Below are 20,280 nucleotides of genomic sequence, written 5' to 3' on the forward strand. Positions count from 1 at the left end.
GGTTGTCTAGAGCCTTGGCTTGGTGCTTGGTAAAACAGAAATTTTCTTTTGGAGTATTCTGTGTCAATGCCATCTGAACAGGAGCTTAGCTATGCACATTTTGGGTGCTTCTGCAGTACAAAGAGTCTGAGTCACACTGAATGTATCAAATATTTTGCTCAGAAGCAGGAAGGCATATGTCCACTCTGGATGTCATCGGAGAGATGCCTGGAAGGCATGTCTGGCAAGCTTATGCCATGATCATTGCAGATTGACATACTCACTGTAGCTTGTAATTGGTAAGAGACAGAATAAGGCCTTGTGGATTTTGATTTTCCCAAGAGGAATATTACTAACGAATTAAGATTGATTTTTGCAATTATAGTCATTGGAACCTCAGTGTTTTCCTTTCTTTCCCCCTTTTTTCCACCCTTTCAGATTACATTTGACCTTCACAGAGATATTTCTATGTATTTCAGAAGAGATGATGAGTCAAACAGACTACCTCTATCTATGATTTCAAGATATTTCTGACAAAACACCCGTCACGTTTCCACGTTTGTTGCATCAGCTATTGCTCACGTACCTACTTGTTTATTACTCTTCCTGAAAAAGCAAGAGTGAGGTGGGATCAGTAAAACTATGCACATCGATACTTATAGTTCTATATTATAGTATAGTTGTTAAATCAAAATAAAAAAGCCCTCAAGAACTTGATTTAGAAATCTTTTAACTGAAGCCACATTTGACACTGTATTCAGTTCAGACTGAAATTATAACAGGTGGTTCAGGTAACTCTAAGAAAAGCCAAAGAAATATAGATAAGGTTTACAAACTGATAATGAATACCTATCCCCTTTGCTTTTCTTCAGTACATCCATTGCAGTTTATCTTCCAGAAAATGAGAGATTCAAGTTTGTTTTATTGTTTCTGAAGCCATCTGAAGTGGGAGGGGATTTACTGTGTTTAATTTTTTCTCTTTGGTTTGTTCCACTATCCAATTTTAGCAAATTGAGCATCCACTACAGCAGACTGAAGTCCTGTTGCATGTCTTCCATGTGGGTACCTTAATCTGTAGGCTGGAGGGTTTTCCTCTCCTTCTGTGCCTAGAATTTATCTTGTTGCAAATGGAGAGTTTTAGGAAGAGGGCTTGAATCACACACCCACCTTTCAGGGTGACCTCCCTCTTCAAATTCAATGGCCACCTAAGTCACGACAAGGATACACACAGGTCTCCAGGCTGTAACATTGCACTGCTAGTGCTGTGAAATGGGCCAAGCCTTCTCCTGCTGCAGCTATTCCAGCTAGGAGTCAGGACACCTTCCTGATGGTATGAACGGAAAGGTTGTCTCTTACAAACCTCTCACTGACTTGCAAAGCTCCTGAGCTCAGGTGTAGCCTTTGTGGGCTGGGAAGTCCTTCTGTTGGCAAAGCTGCCAGCCCTGAGCATGCCCCTGGGCTGCCATGGTGTGACCACTGCCACCACACAGAGGCAAAAGTGAGGGCACTGCCCATCAGGGGATGCCAAATGCAGCCTGTGCAAGGGGTTATCGAGGGGCAGAGGGCCATGGTTCCCAGAAACAGTCCCTGCAGAGTCATGCTGGACCATCCAGTAAGGTGGATATTGATTGGCTCTATCTGACTGGCCACATTTATTCTGCTCCTTCTCTTAATTCCTCAGACTGTTTAGAAAGGAGAGATAGTTTTCCCACAGTGCACCTGCACAAAATTGAAAAGAATCACTTATTTCACTGTAGTGCAGAGATAAACAGGTTATGCCCTTCTGAAATGTTAGTTTTGCAACAGTTGAGTACACTTGAGTGGATATAAGAATCCTAATGCCATTTCACAGAGTAACTAATCTCATTCAGGTTGGATTTACTTAGGAGAAACAAACTCAGGTTAAGTGTCTAAGAGTTATTTCTGCAGTGACTCTGTGATTTTTAAAATATCTTTCATTACACAGGGAACAATAAATTATACTCTTTAACTAGAATGAGACAGGAGTCAATGCTGCTTTTGAACACTGTGTGCTGGCTCAAAGACTGCTTATCCAGTTTCTGGAAACTAAACAAAGGTTTGCATTAAAGTCACTGAGAAGCTGAAATCCATTTTAGCTCCTTTGGCACAAAGAACACAGGAGGAAACGTTGCCTTGCCAGCTAACTAATGCTCCTCCTCTTGCTCCTGGTACTGTCTGATTCAAAGCTGTGCAGTTCCTCCCCAAACCCAAGGCACACATGAAATGAAGAAATGACAGGAAAAAGGCCATGTCACAATAATTACTGTGATATGGTCTGTTATTCCCTTTCTTGCTTGCTCTGTATTTGAGGCTCAAAGTTAATTTGCTTGTATAACTCAAGGTGTTTCCTCTGCTTGTTTGTACTAGCTATGATTTCTAAACATCCTTGAAATTATTGGCCATAACATCTCTGCTCATCATGATATTACTCCAACTTGAGCTACTTATAGAAAGTGCTTCTTTCTACTTTTGAACAGAAACGGCTGGGAGCCAGAAAAATATGTATTTGTTTGCCTTTCTATTTTTGGTTTGAAATTGCTGGAAGCTAGTAGGTGGGTTTTTATTTTCTTTTTTAAGATTTTATTTTCAAACTAAGGCAAATATTATGTATGAGGAGTGGCACATATCTTAAATAACTGGTTCTAGTAACAGGAAAAAGTTCTAGTTAGAAATTCTTCTGAAGTGTGGCTCTATTTCTGGAAATCCTTTCTTGCTTGCTTCAGCAGACTCTTGCATCCTCTCCCATCTTCCTCAATGATTCTTTCACATGCAGAGGGGTGAGTTTTATAGGAACTTTGCTGGCACCAAAACACTGGTATGTTTTCATTTGTCTTATACACTGCCCCAACTCATCATCTACCCATTCTACCACTCAAAGGAAAATCATCCAGGGAGCTGGCAAGTGCTTGTTTTAACCAAATGAAATCACCTGGTCTGCCACCTAAATGGATACCTACTAATCTGGTGTGTCTGTGGAAAATAGAATCTAGTGTCTGCTGTTGGACTGTGCAGATTTTGGTCTCCAGAAAGGAAAATTTCAATCCATGATAAAACAAGTAGTCCAGTATGAGGTTTCATCCCATTCAGGAGAACTAGAAGGTTACCTAAGTTTTAATCCCAGAAAATGCTGGGAATTACTCAACTAAAGAAGAAAGCCAAATCCTTCAGATTTCTTCCAGAGTAAAGACAAAATTGAAAAAAAAAATCCACTCCCAGTTTTGTTTATTTATTCTCTCTGCATTTCCTCAAGAAACCCCAAAAACCCCCAGTCCCACCCAACTCTAAAACCCATCACAACCAGAAAAAAGCAAACCTCTGGCCACACCCATGAGCTTTATTCTGTTTCTTTCATAAAAATAAGCTTGGATAGTTTTGAGTTATTATTACTTACTGCTTGTTGATTTATAAAAGAGTAAAATCAGTTACATAACATAGGATTGTCTTTGGAAAAGGTTTTTTTTTTTTAGGGGCTGTAAGAAATCGGAGGGTAGAGTTAGAAGGACAAAATGTTTTAAAGCATTTTTTTACTGTACTGCCAAGACTTATGTTAAATGAAAGCATAATACAGAGCTTAAGTACACAAAACTTTCTCTTTTTACAGCCTTTCCACTAAGCCTTGAAACCATTCATGGAAGCTGATGGCAATATTCTGGTAAGTATAACTGAAGTTATGCCAGAGTTATTGATCATCTGAAGAGGTCATATGTAGGGATTGTACCCTTGCAGTCATAGAAGACCATGAACAGCATAAAAGAATTGCACATGTGAACAGCATCCAAACAAGATCTTTCTTATGGGCCAGCCCAAGTGGTGAGGCTGTCCCAGTTCTGCTCTAAGGATAAAATGAAGTCTACTGCATGTGCCTAGTGCCAGGGGTGCCCTCACTCCCAAGTCCTACCTCTCAATGGATGAGAAAACTGTAACATAAGATACATGAGCTTAGCAAAGGGTTTTCTTAGCCACACATCTGTCTAACCCTTAAGTAGATTAAAGAAAATACAGCTCTGTAGAATATGACTGTTGATCACAGCTGCCTTTGGTGCCTTCTCACTCATGCATTTTGAGTCAAATTTCATGAGACATGAAGACTGTTTTTTCATATTAGCCCAATGGCCCTGCTTTTCCATGTAGACCTTTTTTTTCTTTCCCCTGAAACAGCCTCATATACCTATTTCACCCCATTTTTTATTCCTGGGTAATTTGCAGGCTGCCCCTGACCCAGGACACCTGGAGCCTTTGACATAGCTCCCTCTGATTAGGAAGGGAGAAGAGCCCTTTAACTGGTGTTTGGGAGGCTCCTACCCTGACTGCAGCCAACAGAGCCATCAGTTTGTGCAGCAGGGTGTGAAGGAATGAAATAAAGGGCCTCCCTTGAAACAGTGGGGCTGTAACAGTCTTAGACATGGTGGTAAGAGGGCAGTTTCCCCAGAAAGTGCAGAAGCAGCTGTCCCTGCTAGGGCAGAGGCTTCCACACAGAGTGTCTGCAGCCCTTCAAGTCCCAGACTTAAGGGGGTGTCAGGGACCTCTCCCTGAGGCCTAGGGAGATGTCTCTTGGCCCTGCAGGAAGTCTTGAAGGAGCTGTGCTGGGAAGTGGAGGAGATTTGGAAGGAAGAGTGCAGACTGTGCGGCATCAGAGAAAGTGAAAGAGAGAGAGATGGGGTCTTCTCTGAGACACAACACTTGAACACCATCAGTCCCCATCTGCAGTGGAGAAGCAGGCAGTGTCTACTCCCACTATCAAAGTAAGCAAAACCTCTGGAGAATTGGAAGGATGGAAGGTGATGACTTCTTGTATCAAGAGGAAGCTCTTGCCTCATCTAAGAACAGGCTAACTGTCCTCATAATTGAAGAAGAGCCAGATGTGTGCCCTAGCAAAGACCTAGTTCACTCAACTGTAAACCATGCAGGTCTACCAGGAAGAAATTGTGAGACCCTGCAGTGGGTGACTCCCTGTTGTGAGGGACAGAGGACCCATATGTAGGCCTGTCCAACCATCTAGAGATGTTTTCTGCCTGGGAGGGGCCAGGATACAGGGTGCTGTGCAGAGACTGCCAAAGCCTGTCCAGCCTTCTGACTTCTATCCCCTGTTGTTATTCCATTTGAGAACAAGTGGTACCACCAGGGGAAACCAGTGTATGCTGGGGGCCATAGAGCTGGAAAGTAGCTTTGCAGAGAAGGACCTGGGAGTCTTGGTGGACATCATGTGCCAGCAATGTGCCTATGCTGCACAGAAGGTAAATGGTATCTTTGGCTGCATTAGACAAAGTATTGAGAGCAGGTCAAGGGAGGTCATAATTTATTCAGTGCTGCTGAGGCCACCCCTGGAATGATTCTCAATATAAGAGACACATGACATACTGAAGAGGCCTGATGGAAGGCCAGAAGAGTAATTAAGGGACTGTACATCTAAGATATGAGGAAAGACTCAGTGAACTGGGATGGTTTAACTTGGAGAACTGGCTCAGGGAGGCTCTTACCAATGTGTTTAAATACCTGAAGGGAGGATGCAAAGTAGAGGATATGGTTTAATGGTGAACATGGTGGTGGTGCTAAGTTGACGGTTGGACTTTATGATCTTACAGGTCTTTTCCAACCTTAATGATTCTATGATTCTTTTTAGTGGTGCCCAATGACAGGACTAGAAGTCATGGGCACAAACTTAAACACAGGAGGTTCCCTCTGAACATCAGAAAATCTTTTTTACTGTGAGGATGACGGGGTACTGTCACAGGTTGCCTAGAGAGAGTGTGGAGTCTCCGTGCTTGGTGAAATGCAAAAGCTATCTGGAAGGGTCCTGGAAAACCAGTTGCAGGTGAGGAGTGGACTTAGATGACCTCTTGAAGTCCCTTCAATCTTAATCATATTGTGATTCTGTGGAAAAATAGGACATCTAAATTGACAGAAGTCTCTGCTGAAGTTGTTGCTTCTCTCATACGTTTTTGTTCATCACTGGAGTCTGCCTGGCACAGAGGTGGCTGTGAACAATGCACAGTTGAACAGAATCCTTTGCAACTCATTCAGGGTGTGTTTGCCAAGTGAAGGAGTAATGGATAGCAAGTTTGATGTCTGTGTTGTTCTGCAGGATCACTATCCCTTCCTGTTCAGTCCTTAGCAAACCAAAGCATGCCAAAACAATTGAAACCTACTCTCTATTGCCAGTCTTGCCCAAAAGTGTGTTTTGCAGTAACCAAAGAGTTTTCTCAGAACTATTGCTCTCAGATCTTCCCTGGTAACAAGAAGAGATAGAAATACATCTGACATTCTTGGTTTGTTTTTCAGTTGAACCTGTGATAATGAAATAAATCACTTTCCATCAGGAAACTGAAAATGATAGGAAAACATCCACCATTGTCAGAAGCAAAATCATGACATTTGGTTTAGTTTCAGATTGTTCCAGTGACTATGTCTGCTAGTTACAGTACATTCACCTCTGAATCTGCTGTTATACCCCTGGTTTTATTGGTAACAACTCTGCCTTCCACAGTTTTCTCTTTATTCTGCACAGGTAAGAATTTCTATAAGAGTGAAACTTTAAAGTATCTCTTAATCAACGTTCACCCAGGTTCACTGCAATAAAAGTTTATTGACATTTATAAAAGAGTTTTCAGTGACGGAAACTTTAATTTACTTCTTGAGTAAAGGTTTGCCACTGGAGACTTGCTAATGTGTTGTATTCACATGGAAAATTGAATCCAAACTGTGCTGGTGAGGCATTTATGAATTTTGTGGTAGATTCATTTAAATATAGGGTTTCTATTGGTTTGAGAGAAAAACAGTTTTACTGAAAACTGTTTGTTTATTTCATAGAATATCTATCTGACTCCAAACATTGTGCTTTGGAGAAAGAGGTTTTTTTTTATTTGTTTATAGATCAACAAAATTTGAGAAGGCAATTTTGTGAATCATGCCAGATTTTATTGCTGCAGTTGGGGATTAGAGCGTTCTCTTGCATGGAGCAGAACACATATTTTTTTGCAGGATGAAGCTGGGTTTCTGAACAGCACTAAAACAATGAAAAATGCAGAATTCCAGGCTTAGTACTAATTTGTTGAAAATTTACCTCCGTTTTCAGGGATACTTGGAAAGATAACAAGAAATGTATCTTTAAAAAAATTTCATTCAGCAGTTATTTTGTTAGAGATTTACCACTAATTTTATCCAGGAAAACTAAATACAGTGCTGGGTGGGGAAACTGCTCTTCCTTCCACCATCAATTTCCCAACTCCTCCCACAATATATGAAGAAAAGAGGGTAGGTTCATGACCCCTATCAACTTGCAGCAGGATACCATCATTGCCACAGATTAATACACGTAAATTTATAAATTTTTTTAGCTAGCCCAAGCTCTTACTTGGTAATCAGTTTTTGCCTCAGTCTGATAATAAATTGGGCCCCAACAGATGACTTACATAATATGGGTATTAACTCTTCCTTGACAGATGAGCAATAGACCATGTTATTTTGCTTTAGATCGTCAACAAGGTTAGTGGAAAGATTACTTCCTCCTCAGTTGTGTAGAAAGAGCCACATCCTGTCTCAGTATTGCTCTTCTTGTTATATCATTTTATGTTGGTTATGATGCCATGATGATTTTTTGCCTTTTCTTTTAAACCCCTTTTATACCTTTTTACAACTTTTGTATTCTTTAGTGCTTTTTGCCTACATTCTTGGACTTGTTTGTCAAGCTGAGAGATTAAACATTTTAGAAGCTTCGTAGCCAGAGATCAGTGTGCCCCAGACCCCAAGGTCCTCTCCAGAACACATTCTGTAAACTATGATAGAACCATCCAGGGGAAGGTTCCTCAGGGAAGGGGGCTCATTGGAGTCTCTCATTGGGGAATTTTTGATAGATATGCTAATTAGTAAGACCTATAATGTTATACCAGATCATTTGGGAATGTGCATTGAGGTGCATTCAACCTAGACATGGTGCACCTAAAGATCCTTAAAATAAATACCAAGGTAAAATCCCTTTTTCCCTTCTAACCATGTTTGCCTCTTGATTTTAAGACCAGGGAAAGGCATCAGTTAGAGATGAAATGACCCCAATATAGTACCACGGCAAAGATGTGATGTTGCTTTGCTACATAGTTTTTGGGCCAGGAGACCTGATTCGTATTTGTTTTTTTTAATAGCATTTTGGATAGCTCTAAAGGAAAGTAACTAGTTTGTGTGACCCACTGATTCCCTGAGGCCATGTATTATTTCCATGTGTCCTAAATAGGGCATTACTTTCTTCCGAATGAAGACATGAAGGGTGGCCTATATAGGATGGGGAAATAGCAGAGCCTCTAATACAGCTGATGTGTTTTCTTATTGCTTTTCTTTGTGTGTTGTCATGGAGAATAGTGTGAGAGAGAGAGTGGTAGAATTAAAAAAAAAAAAAAAAAGGGAAAAAGGGAAAAAGAATACTCAGTGATTAAGCAGGAGTCTGGGATTATTCATGCTTTGTAAAGCCTCCCACAGGAGTGTTGTTCAGGTCATGTCAAATAGGCACCAGATAAGCACAGGACTGCGATCCATGGTTCTGTGCTCTGTGATACACGCTGCAGAGATCCCTGCTTCAAAAAGTTGTAGCTCTTGTAAATACTGGTGACAGTGGTCTCTTCTGTCATTGTTTGCAGATGATCTAGCTTTACTCACCTTCAGTTTGCCTGTGAGAAGAGCTATCAAACTTTTCAAGAGAACTGTGAAGTGGGGTTTTGTTTCCCCAAGAAGCTGGCTGGCGAGGCAGAGGGGCTACATTAGGGATGTTCATAGCGTAGCTCTGCAGCGGATCAGGTAGCTACCGGCTTTGCATAGCAACATTGTGGCCAGCATATTAAATCATACGTCACTTTATCCAGCATTTGTCATCTGGCAGCTTCAAACCCTTCCTAAAATAGAAAAAGGTGAATGCTTTAGTTCCCACACTAGAGAAGGAAAGGTTGAAGCAAAGAGAAGTCAAGTACTTTGTCTGCAGTCACACAACCAACCAGCCTGTCTGGGGAGAACTGACTCCAAAAGGAATATCTTCCATTTTCCATTACCTGCTTTTTTGTTATTTTTTGGTCTTTTCTTTTAGTTTCATTTTCTATGTGTTTATGCAGGATGAAATATGCAGACTGCAAATGTGTAAATAAATTCAATTGTGTTATTTTTGCAGTGACTAAAATGTCTATATATTTTGTGTGATTTTTTTTCTTAAGAAATATTATGAAACACTTTCATAGGGAAAAATACATGTTCTGCATTAAATAAAAAAAGGCAAAGGTGAAGACCAACTTTCTTTTTTTATTTTTCAAGATTTCATAGAATGAGCTAAATAATTATCAGTCACCTGGCATGTGTTTTAATCTCTCCATGTTTGTAAATCCCCCTTGTGGAGTGTAATGAAGCATTGAAATGCTGGAGTTTTAACTTTTAATTTTTAACTTCAAAACACAGATAACAATTCAGGCAAACACAGCAAAGTAGAAGCTGCCTGTGGATGTGAAACAGGAAGCACTAGTACATAGACACATGTGTAATAGAGTTGCATTTGCTCTTGCTCAACTAGATATACATCAATTTTAATTAACACGTTTTTTGCTTCAGCTGCTCATGTCCCTTCAGCAGTGAGTGGGTTATGCGTTTCCATCCTGCATATACCACCAGCATCACCACACGTCCTTCTCTAGCTTCCCCCTCCCCTTTCTACACAAATGTTGCAACACAATCTGAAATTTCCTCTTTTCTTTCCTTCCTGCATTTCTTACAGGTTCCTTTGCGTCAGAAGGCAAAAAAGAAAAGTCAAGGTAATGAGAGATTGTTTTTTCTTTTCTCTCCTGGATTCCTCTTTTGTTATTTGCTTAGTATGTCTTATTCCTGGGAGGGTGAAGATTTTGTACTGCTACTCAGCTGGTGAAAAGCTGCTTTTTATCTCCACTGATTCTTACACTGATTCTGAGAAAAATGACAACGGGCTGTTCCTTTGGACTAAATCCTTGTGGTATGTTAATTGAATCAAAGCTGGAAATCAGTGAGGTAGAATCAGCTGCCTGCACAGATGTACACACTAGTGGTTTTCATGTACTTGGCATAATAGTTTTCTCTAGCTGACTTAAATAGATGTATTCTTTTCAGTGCAGCTGTGTGAGGGAGTATATATGCGTGCTTCTCTTAAAAGGATCAAAGGCTGTATTTTTAATTTGCAAAAACTCGTTTATGATTATCTTAGCATTAATTACTATCTGCATTATCTACAGTTTACTGTTTTATTCCTGAACATCGGCACGCCTTTCAAATGAATATGTGTTACTGTCACAGCCATTATAAAACTGAATGACTTCTAAGTATATTTTAAGCTATGCTTGGGTGACTTGCTGAGATTCTTCAGTAAGGATGATATCTTTAATTGGCAGCAACATCTTTCCTGGTACTGCACTTTTAAGCAAGCACAACACTTATTTTTAATGGCACAGGGTTCTTTATAATGAGCCGACGGAGGATATCGTGCAAAGAGCTGGGGCAAGCTGATTGTCAAGGATGGCTCTACAAAAAGAAGGAAAAAGGAGCTTTCATTGGAAACAAATGGAAAAAGTTCTGGTGTGTGCTAAAGGAGTCATCACTGTATTGGTACAGCAGTCAGCTGGTGAGTACAGTGTGCATCCAGCTCTGGGTGCCAGACAAACAGCATCTGCTGGGACTGAGAGAAAGGAAGCTGGGGGTCACAATTTAGGTGCACTCTGGAGGAATACAAATAACTGGGTTTATTTCTCAGTCCTGGCATTTCTTGTGATCTGGGAAGTGTCTATGTGAATGTGAAATATGCAGAAAATTACGTGTTTTGTAGTTCAGCAAGTACTTGTGAAATGTTAACTTGATGTCTGCTTTGCCCTGTAAAGAGCTGTTCTTTGAAGGCTCTGGTGGCACTTGAATTTGAGAAATATTTTCCTGGGTATAGGCAATTTGCAAACACTTGTTATAAAAACTCAAAACAGGAATGTTTCTTCATTTCTTATTAATTTAATTTTCAGAAATGTCTCTCCTGTTTCTTTTACCATCCCTTTCCACACTGAGATTATTCTGTTTATTTTCTGCTTGGTTTCTTTTTCTTTTGTTTTCAATATTTTTCTTTTTTTTCCTATTTAATTTTTTTTCTTTTTTTTCTTTCTATTTTTTTTTTGTCTTTCTTTCTCTCTTTTCTTTTTTCCTTTCAAATGGTAGAGGGCAGCTGGCTTTACTCTGAGCTTGTTTGATTGGGCAGAGAGGGTGTCTTGCCCATCCTAGGAAGATTCAGATATAATTATCCTGTTCACTTTGCTGTCTGCACTGCTACCTCTAAAAAGCTCTTAACACATTCAAATGATGGAGTGACAGAGCCCAGAATTAGGGTGTGAAGAGAATTAGGGTATGCCAGAAAAAACATAAGTTGAAAATCAGCAGCTTCAGTGTTGAATTGTGGATGGACACGAGGTTCTCTAAATGCAAATTAGCTACTCTGGAAATCAGCATGTCCCAGGCACAGCAAAGGATGAAAGATTAAAGGAACCCTTATTAATTCTTAGAGCATTTAAAAAAATCAAAGGCAGTCTGGGCTGTTTCCACTTGTTTATTTCCATTGCAATAATCCTCATTAAAAATGTTGCTAACGGTTTCAGGGAATAAATAAAACAGTTTAAGCCATTAAAAAAAATCCTCATACCCTAAACAAAGCTTTAGTCATGTAGAGTATTTCACATTCTCCCTTCAGTTGTGGGTATAGTGTTAGCGGTTTTTTGTTTGCTTGTGTGTGTATGTGAGAGAGAGAGAGATTTTTTTTGTTTGCTTTTTTAAAATCAGAATAAAAACTTTGACTAGTACTTCAAGATTATATTAGCTATTTCTTTTTGAGGTAAAATGAAAGTAACTCTGCTAGTCTTGGGCTGTTGTTTTTTATGATGTTGTAGTAGTCTGATACAGATTTCTTTCAAGACTAAGTTAAATGCATGCATAAGAGAAAGAAAAGAAATAGAAAAATTAGGTAAAAAAAAGTTTTAAAAGGCACTTTTTTCCCTAATACTTACAATATCTCTGTTTGAAGGACATGGCTTGGCAGATATTCTAATCAGCAGCATTAATACGTTGCAAAACCTTATTAATATTGTCTGTTATAAATCTGTATTTGCAGTTATACTTCTGGCCAGCCGTTTTAAGAAAGGTGAGCTGGCTGGCTGAGGTGTCTTTTTAGACATGGAAAGCATCGGAAAGGAGTAATCAAGCTGGGAAGAAATGAAAAGGCAAGACTACTAAAAATTTGCCTCTGGGAAGAGAAGGGTGATGGGGGAGAGGTGCAAATTCCTTCTCTTCCTTCAGTTGTTTTGGCCAGGTTAAATTCCACTCCTGAGATCCAGAGAAACCATGATCATGCTGGTCCCAGCGCTCCTAGACAGCATTCATCCTTTTAGTCCATGCCTACTTCCTGACTGCCACTGGCTGCCCCCAAATGAACAAGGCTGAAAAATAAGTGTCAGCCTCGCTCCAACTTATTTAATTTCCTCTGGAGAGCTCATATGGCTTCAAAATACTGTTGTCTTGTGTCAGCCCTGAGTTCTCACCTGCCACAGTTGTTCTTTAAGCGTGCCAGCTGGTAATACCTCTTTGCTTTTAACTTCTGCCAACTCTCACACACTATTTTAAGTTAAAATCACAAAGATCCTTCGGGCAGCCTAAAGTGCTCTGTGTAACTATAGATCCAGGCAAGGTTTGCAGAATGTCAGTGACTGTGGGGTTTGCTAAGACCTGCTTTCTTAAATTCTTGAGACCAGACGCATGCTCAGAGTCATACCTTAGATCAATTAGACCCAGATATTCTCAATTCTAGATTGATGAAGGAGAAATAGCAGTGACATATTCACTTGCTTGCTTGACATTTCTTTTAAGTCTCTGGCCTGGCATTAGGACTGCCTGTGCTTCCACTGTCTTCAGTAAAGTTGATCCTTGGTCCTAAGGTGGCATACAAGATGACAGTCTAAAGTCCTGTTGAAACAGGAGTCCTGCTTCTCACGTGCCTGAGGCTTCCTGCAACCAGCCCTTTTACAGAGGCTGATGCCAAAGGTGGTGATGAAAGAGTGGGGCTGACGTCAAAGCTACAGGTTGCCTGTAGCTCTGCTTGAACAGTTCTGTTCTTGTGAGAAATGAGTGTGGTTTGTTTGTGGCTGTGTGAAAACCAGACACTGGCAACTGTAGCATAGCAACAGGGTGCTGGACCTTTTCTCTAATGGGGATGGAGAAAATAGAGAGTGGGTGGAATTTGTATGGGAATGTGCATTATCCTGGATTTGGGTAGATTACCTCACCTGAATATCATCTTCTTGGTCAAGTTTGTCTTCATGTGCCTCTGAAGCTCTGGATGTTTCTGTGAGTCTGGTTTAATTTTTCTTCAAGCCACTCTGGTTCTAGGTCTCTCAGGAGAGGCAGATTTTGGTATATGATATAGGACACTTGTTGTGACATTTGCATCTGATATTTCCTTCAATCTAACATAAAAATATTTTGTGAATGCCACAACTCAAAAGAGTAAAAATAATAAACAGGTCAGCAATAGCAAATCAGACACCCCAAGAGTCAAGATTCTCCTTACTGAAAGAAAGCTAGAGAACACAGGCAAATCTGAATAAATTTTGGATGAGCTAGCTGAGGTCAGGGCCTGGTGGTCTCAGCAGGCTTGGGTAGGCTGCCCTGGAGCCTGTCCCACACACCCTTCTTCTTTCTACAAAACATGAGGCACGTAAACTCTTTGCAGCATGGAAGCACTCCCAGTCTGTGGAGGGGAAGCTGTTTGGACTGGGAGGAAGCACAGAAGGGTTGTTTTGCAATGAAAACACAGGAAATATCAGAAAATGGATCTGAGCAGTCAGACTTTCTGGGTGCATTCAAGAACACCAGACTCCTTGGACAATGGCTCTTCACTGTGTTGGTGTTTGGTTCCTTTTTTTTTTCAGTACTGCTCTCTGTAGGGAGCTGCCTTGAAGACAAGTGTTTAAATAGTTCAGTTTGTGATCCTGCCTGACCCTTTAGCAGTTTCAATTCTCATATTGAAACTCCAGAGGGAATTAGTATTCTTACATAGGAAGAGGGGTGGTGGGGAGGATTGTTACATAATCTATGCTCCTGGTTCTCTGTGCTTGTTTCAGCTGTGTTGGACAGTGTTGGCTGGAATGGGACACAGGAATAAATGCCTCTGTCTGGTGGGTCTTTAGGGTAGCTTGACTGGTTTTCCAAATAGAGTTGAAATAGATTTTTGCAGAATGTGTCAACGATGGTTGTCATGGGGATTCATCTGAAAAGAAATATAAATATAAAATTAAAGAGTTGCAGGCTGTGATCTACTGTCACTATTTATCTTTGTACCTTCCCCCCCTCCCCCCCATTCACTGCACTTAAATTGGTCCTCACTCCAACAGCTTTGCGGGAAGCTGTATAATGACAGTCTTTTAAAATAAAAGTCTTTTACCTTTGAGTTGTAATAGCTGCTTACATGGATGAGAAAAAGTCATTGATGTTGGCTGATTGTGCTGAGAGGCTTGGGGACCTCTGGCCCAATATCTTACACAAATTATTCAGAGTTCTACAGGATGGCTCATTGGTGTACTTGGCAGAGAAAAAAAGGCTAAAAAGTCTAAACTGCTTTTTCCAGCATCCATAGGGTCTTCTGGGGGCAGTGCTGAAACACTGTGATGAAGCCATGAGGACAACCCTGATTTGCAGATTGGAGTTGTTCCGCAATAACCAGATATTTCATTTTAAAGCACTATTTTAAAAATCTTGCTGCAACATTACACTCACTTTAAATGACTTACTAAATCTCCTAAAGCCACAACATTTAGATAATGTATTGAGGCAAGCTCAAAAGGACATTAGCCTCTTTCATTGGATTCATGCATTGTGTTTCGTAAATAATTTTTTTTTGAGTGCAAAGCTTTTTCTGTGAAAAAATGGCTTTCTTTGTTGCTGCAAGCATTTGCAGAGACTGTTGTCATTAATGAAATTATTTTTCTACAATTTGGAATAGCGAAAGTACAGATTTATGTTAGGCTAACCTCCATAAAACCCACAAGAGATAACAGCTTATTCTTTTAAACATCCTGATTAAGTAGAAAGCAGGTCAAGGTTCTTTTTATCTGAGTTTTTAGAGCTAATTTACAGCTTTGCATCAAAATTTGAAGGAAGCTTGAGTGAAAAGTGTGAGTTAAATAATAGCATGCTAAAGTCATGTTAGAGATAACATTTTGGAAGAAAGAAAACACTTAGGATTTCTATATGCTTTAAAATGTCATTTTTATCCCAAGAATGACTGGGAAGATGATTTCACATGTTCTGTTCCTAGGGTTTATTTGGAATTCCATTTGCTGACTGTAACAACACCCATAAGGTTTTAATGTTGTGACTTCTTTTCCTTTATTCATTTCTTTTTTTCCTGATAATTATGAACTACATATGCATCAAGCCCCTCTTTTCTGTTACATAGATGGCACATTTGAGATGTGTACCAATAGTGCTTTCAAAGCTTCACACCATTGTCCTTCCTTTCAGTCATACATAAAATGAAACATAATTTTTTCCTTAAATTAACAAATATGAAATCACAGACAGAATTAGTATAAAATCTGAATGGATTGAGAGAGAATGTGTATGTGAGAACATAATCTTTTACCAACTGGAACATGCCAAATACTGCATAAGAAGTCTGGGGTTTCTCTGCTGTACAGCTGTTAACATTAGAGCCCTGAAATCAAAGCCTACAGACCTATTTTCATTAGTAATTTAGAGGGTGCTTCTCTAATTTAGGTGGAGGAGTCTATCTAAATTACTAATGGATTAGTTCAGTGGTGCAAGTCCAAGCTCCATTTCTGCATGGGTGGGAGCATTCCAGGTGGGTGTCTCCACAGTGGCTTACGGGGTCCTAATAATTCACTAGTCCAATACAAAATCCAAACACTCAAATACTTTTATACATTGACTATACAGACAGTGACTTATCTAACGGCATTTCATGGACTTAATCCCCTCATGAGTGCTTCTGCAGCACTCTAAACTGTTTGTAGGATGCAATCTAGACCAATGGTTACTGCACTGATAGACAGAACTGGCTGAGCTGTGATTGCATTTGAAACATTTAAGAAAGGCCAAACCTGTCCCAGACCTGAATCACCCACTCGCCCACCTGATGACTTACCTAGCCCAGGCCATGGATTTATTGCTGCATGGGTACCTGAGCATACTCCTTCACACAGGGTCTCATGCATAACTTTTTCTTAAACTGGGATTGTTGATTCATACTGCAGAGAAACAACTGGCACTGTATGCATTTCTCACTTGAGGCAGGTTTCTCATCCAGCAATGCCTGCAATAGTGTTTGTTGTACCTCATGGACAGCTTTTTTGAGATTGGTCTCTGGTATTCTCAGATTTGTCTTGGGAACCAAATAGGAATTTTGGTGTTCCCAATACAGTAAGTGACCATCTTTTTGGTACAGAAATGCAGGATAATACAATCTCTATCTTTAGTACAGTGCAGCCCAAGAATAGAGCTTCTTCATTACTCACCCCTACTCATTTACTCATCCTTATATACTTAATATAGTGTGGATCTGGGATGGTAATACTAGCTTTAGTTAGTTGTTATTTATCTCAGTGAGTTTAGTCTCATAAAATTCCAACCTATAGAATGGAAACAAAAGCTCCCTGAGCTAGTCTCTAAACAAGTTTTACAGATACAAATACAATCAGAGTGCTAAAAGCCCACAGTAGCAAATATAAACTTTTTCATACAAATATTACAAAATGAATGTTTTTCAGCCCAGATGTAAAAAAATCATTTTTTCTCCTGTGCTTAAAGAAAATAAGAAAACCCCCTTCCACCAACGCTCTGTGTGTGTGTGTGTGTGTCCTGGAGCAGCAAAACCCTTTACTGGTGATGATGCAAAATACAAACCTCTCATATGAATGCTTAATACATGTAAATGGCAGGAATGATAGTTAGGCCATGATTTATTGTATACCAAAGAACAGATATGCAGACGTGAGGAGAAACCACCCATTGAAATATCCATTCTGTATCCATATTTCAGTTCTTGGAGATTCTTACTTCCAAGCATTAAAGCTCAAAGGCTTTTCTTGATGAACATCTTTTTATAGTCTTGTCATATTCATGCATAATGAGACTTGAGATACTGTCAGTCATCTTCATTTATCCTCTGCCTTTGTAACTGTTGTGTATATTTTACCTGCTTTAACTCAGTGTACATTTTCAGAATTTTAATGTGTCTACGAGTAATGGCTGGGAGCAGCAACAATGTGATTCAGGAATGAGTATTCTGTGCTTTGGAAAGTACACTTCTTCCTGATGTTATGTCCTACAGACTTTCATCTACATTATATATTGCTCATCTTAGGAGGATTCCTAATCTTATCGTAGATGACCAGGTGTATGTAGATAGATGTAGTAAAAGAAGATGTTTCTGCTTCAGATGTTTCAGTTTCAGGCAGCACAAACAGGGATTTGAGGCTTGTCACTGCAGTTTTGCTGGAGCAATGCTCTGACTCAGAGTCCTGCTGACTGAGAGCAGAGACGTCAGTGCTCAGCAAACCTTCTCGCATCCAGAAAGGGCTGACTGGATATAAACAGGCTACTGTAAATATCTGCCTGGATTTTGCTACCTCTTGTACCATGCCTGCAAATTTCTGGGGGGAGTGATAGCTGGGTGACCAAAGCCATCTGAGGCAGGTTTGCAGTGTTTAAAAACAGACCTCAGCTGCATGGGATGATCCCCTTGCACCTTGTGGCACGGCAGCAGCCTGCATTGCCTCTGCTTTGCTCATGTACAGGTGACCCTGCAAAATGGTCCATGCTGCAATTACACAGGGGACTCCCTCCTCCATTTCTACTTAGAATCATCTTGGGGAACTTCTGAATTGTATTTTTCAGCTATACATAGGTCATTTTATGTGCTGCTGTTACATGTAAGATGTACATGTGTAAGAAGCATACACGCTGTGTCATGGCACAAACACACCATTGAGATTGTAGGTGCCATCCCGACCTGAACAGATGATATAACCCTTGTTCATCCTTATTAGTCAACAAAATCTATGCTCACACTCTGCCACTTGCACCAACAGGAGTGATGGCTCTCCAGCACCCAGGATTTGCACAAATATAGCTGGTATAGAAATATTTCATCAGGCGTTAATCTGTCCCCATGGTGATGAGCATATATTTTCACAGTATAAAAAGCTGTCAAAAACAAGCACTTGCATGTTAAATATTATTCAGCATTGGAGTCTAGTGTCTTACCAGTTGGTTGATTTGGTGATATTTAATTTTTTTTTCTTTTATGGAAGGCTGAAAAAGCAGAAGGATTTATAAGACTTCCAGACTTCAGTGTGGATCGAGCAATTGAATGCAAAAAAAAGCAGTAAGTTTATCTCTTGTTCCCACTTTTGCATGATTTTTTACAACGTTGCAAGGAATGAATCTCAGTAATCTTTGGCAGTGAAACTGTGGGGAGTTCTTTTGTGTTGTATAAATAATGAGATATTAATTGAGCTACTGAAAGAAAACCATATTGCAAAAATATTTTTTTAAAATCTCTGCCAGATGTGCTTTGGTAAAACCACAAACAAAAAAAACAGGTCAATGTGCCAAATGCTTTCTTTTTTTTTCTCTTTTTCATTCACTGCTTATGAGTAAGCTGTAATTCTCAGATGCCCCCTCTTAGTTGAGGAGGTCAGCAGTGGTGCAAGTAATGCTGCATTACTCCAAGTCTGGACTATTCTTTAGGCTGCTGTGGTGCAACTGAGCTTGGGCTGTACTTGAAGCCTTTGGATGTGCAGGGAATAAACACTTTCTTTAGTGGGGTGCACATTTAAAAATATTCTCTCCAAACTCCATATGCAGCACTGACTTCCAGCTGCTTCTGAGCACACTTCAAAGGTTTGGAGGGGTGTTGCTGTTGTTCAAAGTTATAAAGCTCAGCATGGTTTTAATTGTGTCACTCAAGAGAAAGTCTTCATTCTTCTGTTGGAGAAGTCAGAAGAGTCAGTCACTGTTCACCAGCTGTGTGCTGCATGTGATTTTACTGCATCACATGTCCCTTCCCTCAGCCATCAGTTTTCTGTGCTGTGGGGTCTTAGCCTGATTGACCACTCATGGAAGCTGTTCCATGTCTTGGGTCACTATTGGTGCTTCCTCCAAACCCTTTTCAGGTTTGCTTTACATTTCAGAGCTGGAGGAAGCAAAACTGCACATAGTATTTGAGTAGTGGGAAAGCAACAGGATTATGTAATGAAATAATGGAAGCCTTTGTTTTATTCTTTATTCCTCCCTTTTTAGTTCCTGTAGTTTATACTCTCTGGATACTGTGTGGCCTAGGAAATGAGCTAAAAATAGACTAGAGTTATAAAGAAAGAGCTATATTGATGGACAAGCTAATCCGGATTAATTCGGTGGAGCGAATAAATATTTTAAATAATTCATTCAGCTATTATTTTTTCTTTCTTATGGGAACTAGTTTTCTTTATATCTCTTCTATTTTTCTTTTCCTAAAGTGCTATTAAGATCAGCCACCCACAGATCAAGACATTTTATTTTGCGGCAGAAAATGTTCTGGAAATGAACACGTAAGTAGGAGCAACTGGTCATGTTTCATCCTGTCTCATGCATGAGAGCACCCTTTGAAAGTTCATTCTTTCACTGTCAAGCAGTTGACAAATTTATCTGTGGAATTACTGAGTCTAATTTTTCTGGTCACTAAATGGAAGAAAACTATTGCACTTTGTTCATTAATTATAATTGAAATCAGAATTGCATAATTAGCCCAATTTTGATACTAATCTTCCTAACATTTGCTGATATAAATCCCTTTCTCTTATAGAGGTGCTACAATTTGATAGCAAGTACATCACCTTGGAAGAAGTGAGGGGACGAAGGAAAGAGAGGGAAAAACTTAACACAGTTTTGTCCCAGAAATTGTCTAGGACTAGAATATAACAATTTCTGATTTCAGAGTACCACGTCAGCTAACAAGGAGGGTTAGAGGGGTATAAAGGGCTGTTTCTTTACTGCAAATAAGTATTAATCACAGCACCAAAGTACACTGTAGTTGAATGATCCTCATGACAGGTCAGAAATTTTCCTTCCACAAATGTCCAGAAGAAAAACAACCAGATAGTTTTCAATGGAAGAAGTAAAAATGGATATGAATGCTGCCATTTTAGAAACTACTGAGCTATCAGAAAGATATTATTTTCTGCTGATCCAATTTTGGCTGATTTAGAT

General features: G+C 39.8%; 1 protein-coding gene across 4 annotated transcripts in view; it reads left to right on the forward strand.

The window, feature by feature from the left end:
- Positions 1-20,280, forward strand: part of IPCEF1 (interaction protein for cytohesin exchange factors 1) — a 62,306-nt gene that overhangs the window by 10,394 nt on the left and 31,632 nt on the right. For 2 of the 4 annotated variants that reach the window (XM_069010640.1, XM_069010641.1), the window contains exons 1-5: positions 5,157-5,234; positions 9,740-9,776; positions 10,443-10,612; positions 18,345-18,418; positions 19,551-19,622. In XM_069010640.1, the coding sequence (XP_068866741.1) occupies positions 5,202-5,234; positions 9,740-9,776; positions 10,443-10,612; positions 18,345-18,418; positions 19,551-19,622 (386 nt within the window). In that variant the 5' untranslated portion in view covers positions 5,157-5,201. Of the gene's footprint in view, positions 1-3,601; positions 3,653-5,156; positions 5,235-9,739; positions 9,777-9,820; positions 9,971-10,442; positions 10,613-18,344; positions 18,419-19,550; positions 19,623-20,280 lie in introns of those variants that run through there. The other 2 variants (XM_069010642.1, XM_069010643.1) reach the window with 2 other exon arrangements.

The sequence above is a fragment of the Aphelocoma coerulescens genome, chromosome 3 (assembly GCF_041296385.1).
Source record: "Aphelocoma coerulescens isolate FSJ_1873_10779 chromosome 3, UR_Acoe_1.0, whole genome shotgun sequence".
NCBI lineage: Eukaryota > Metazoa > Chordata > Aves > Passeriformes > Corvidae > Aphelocoma > Aphelocoma coerulescens.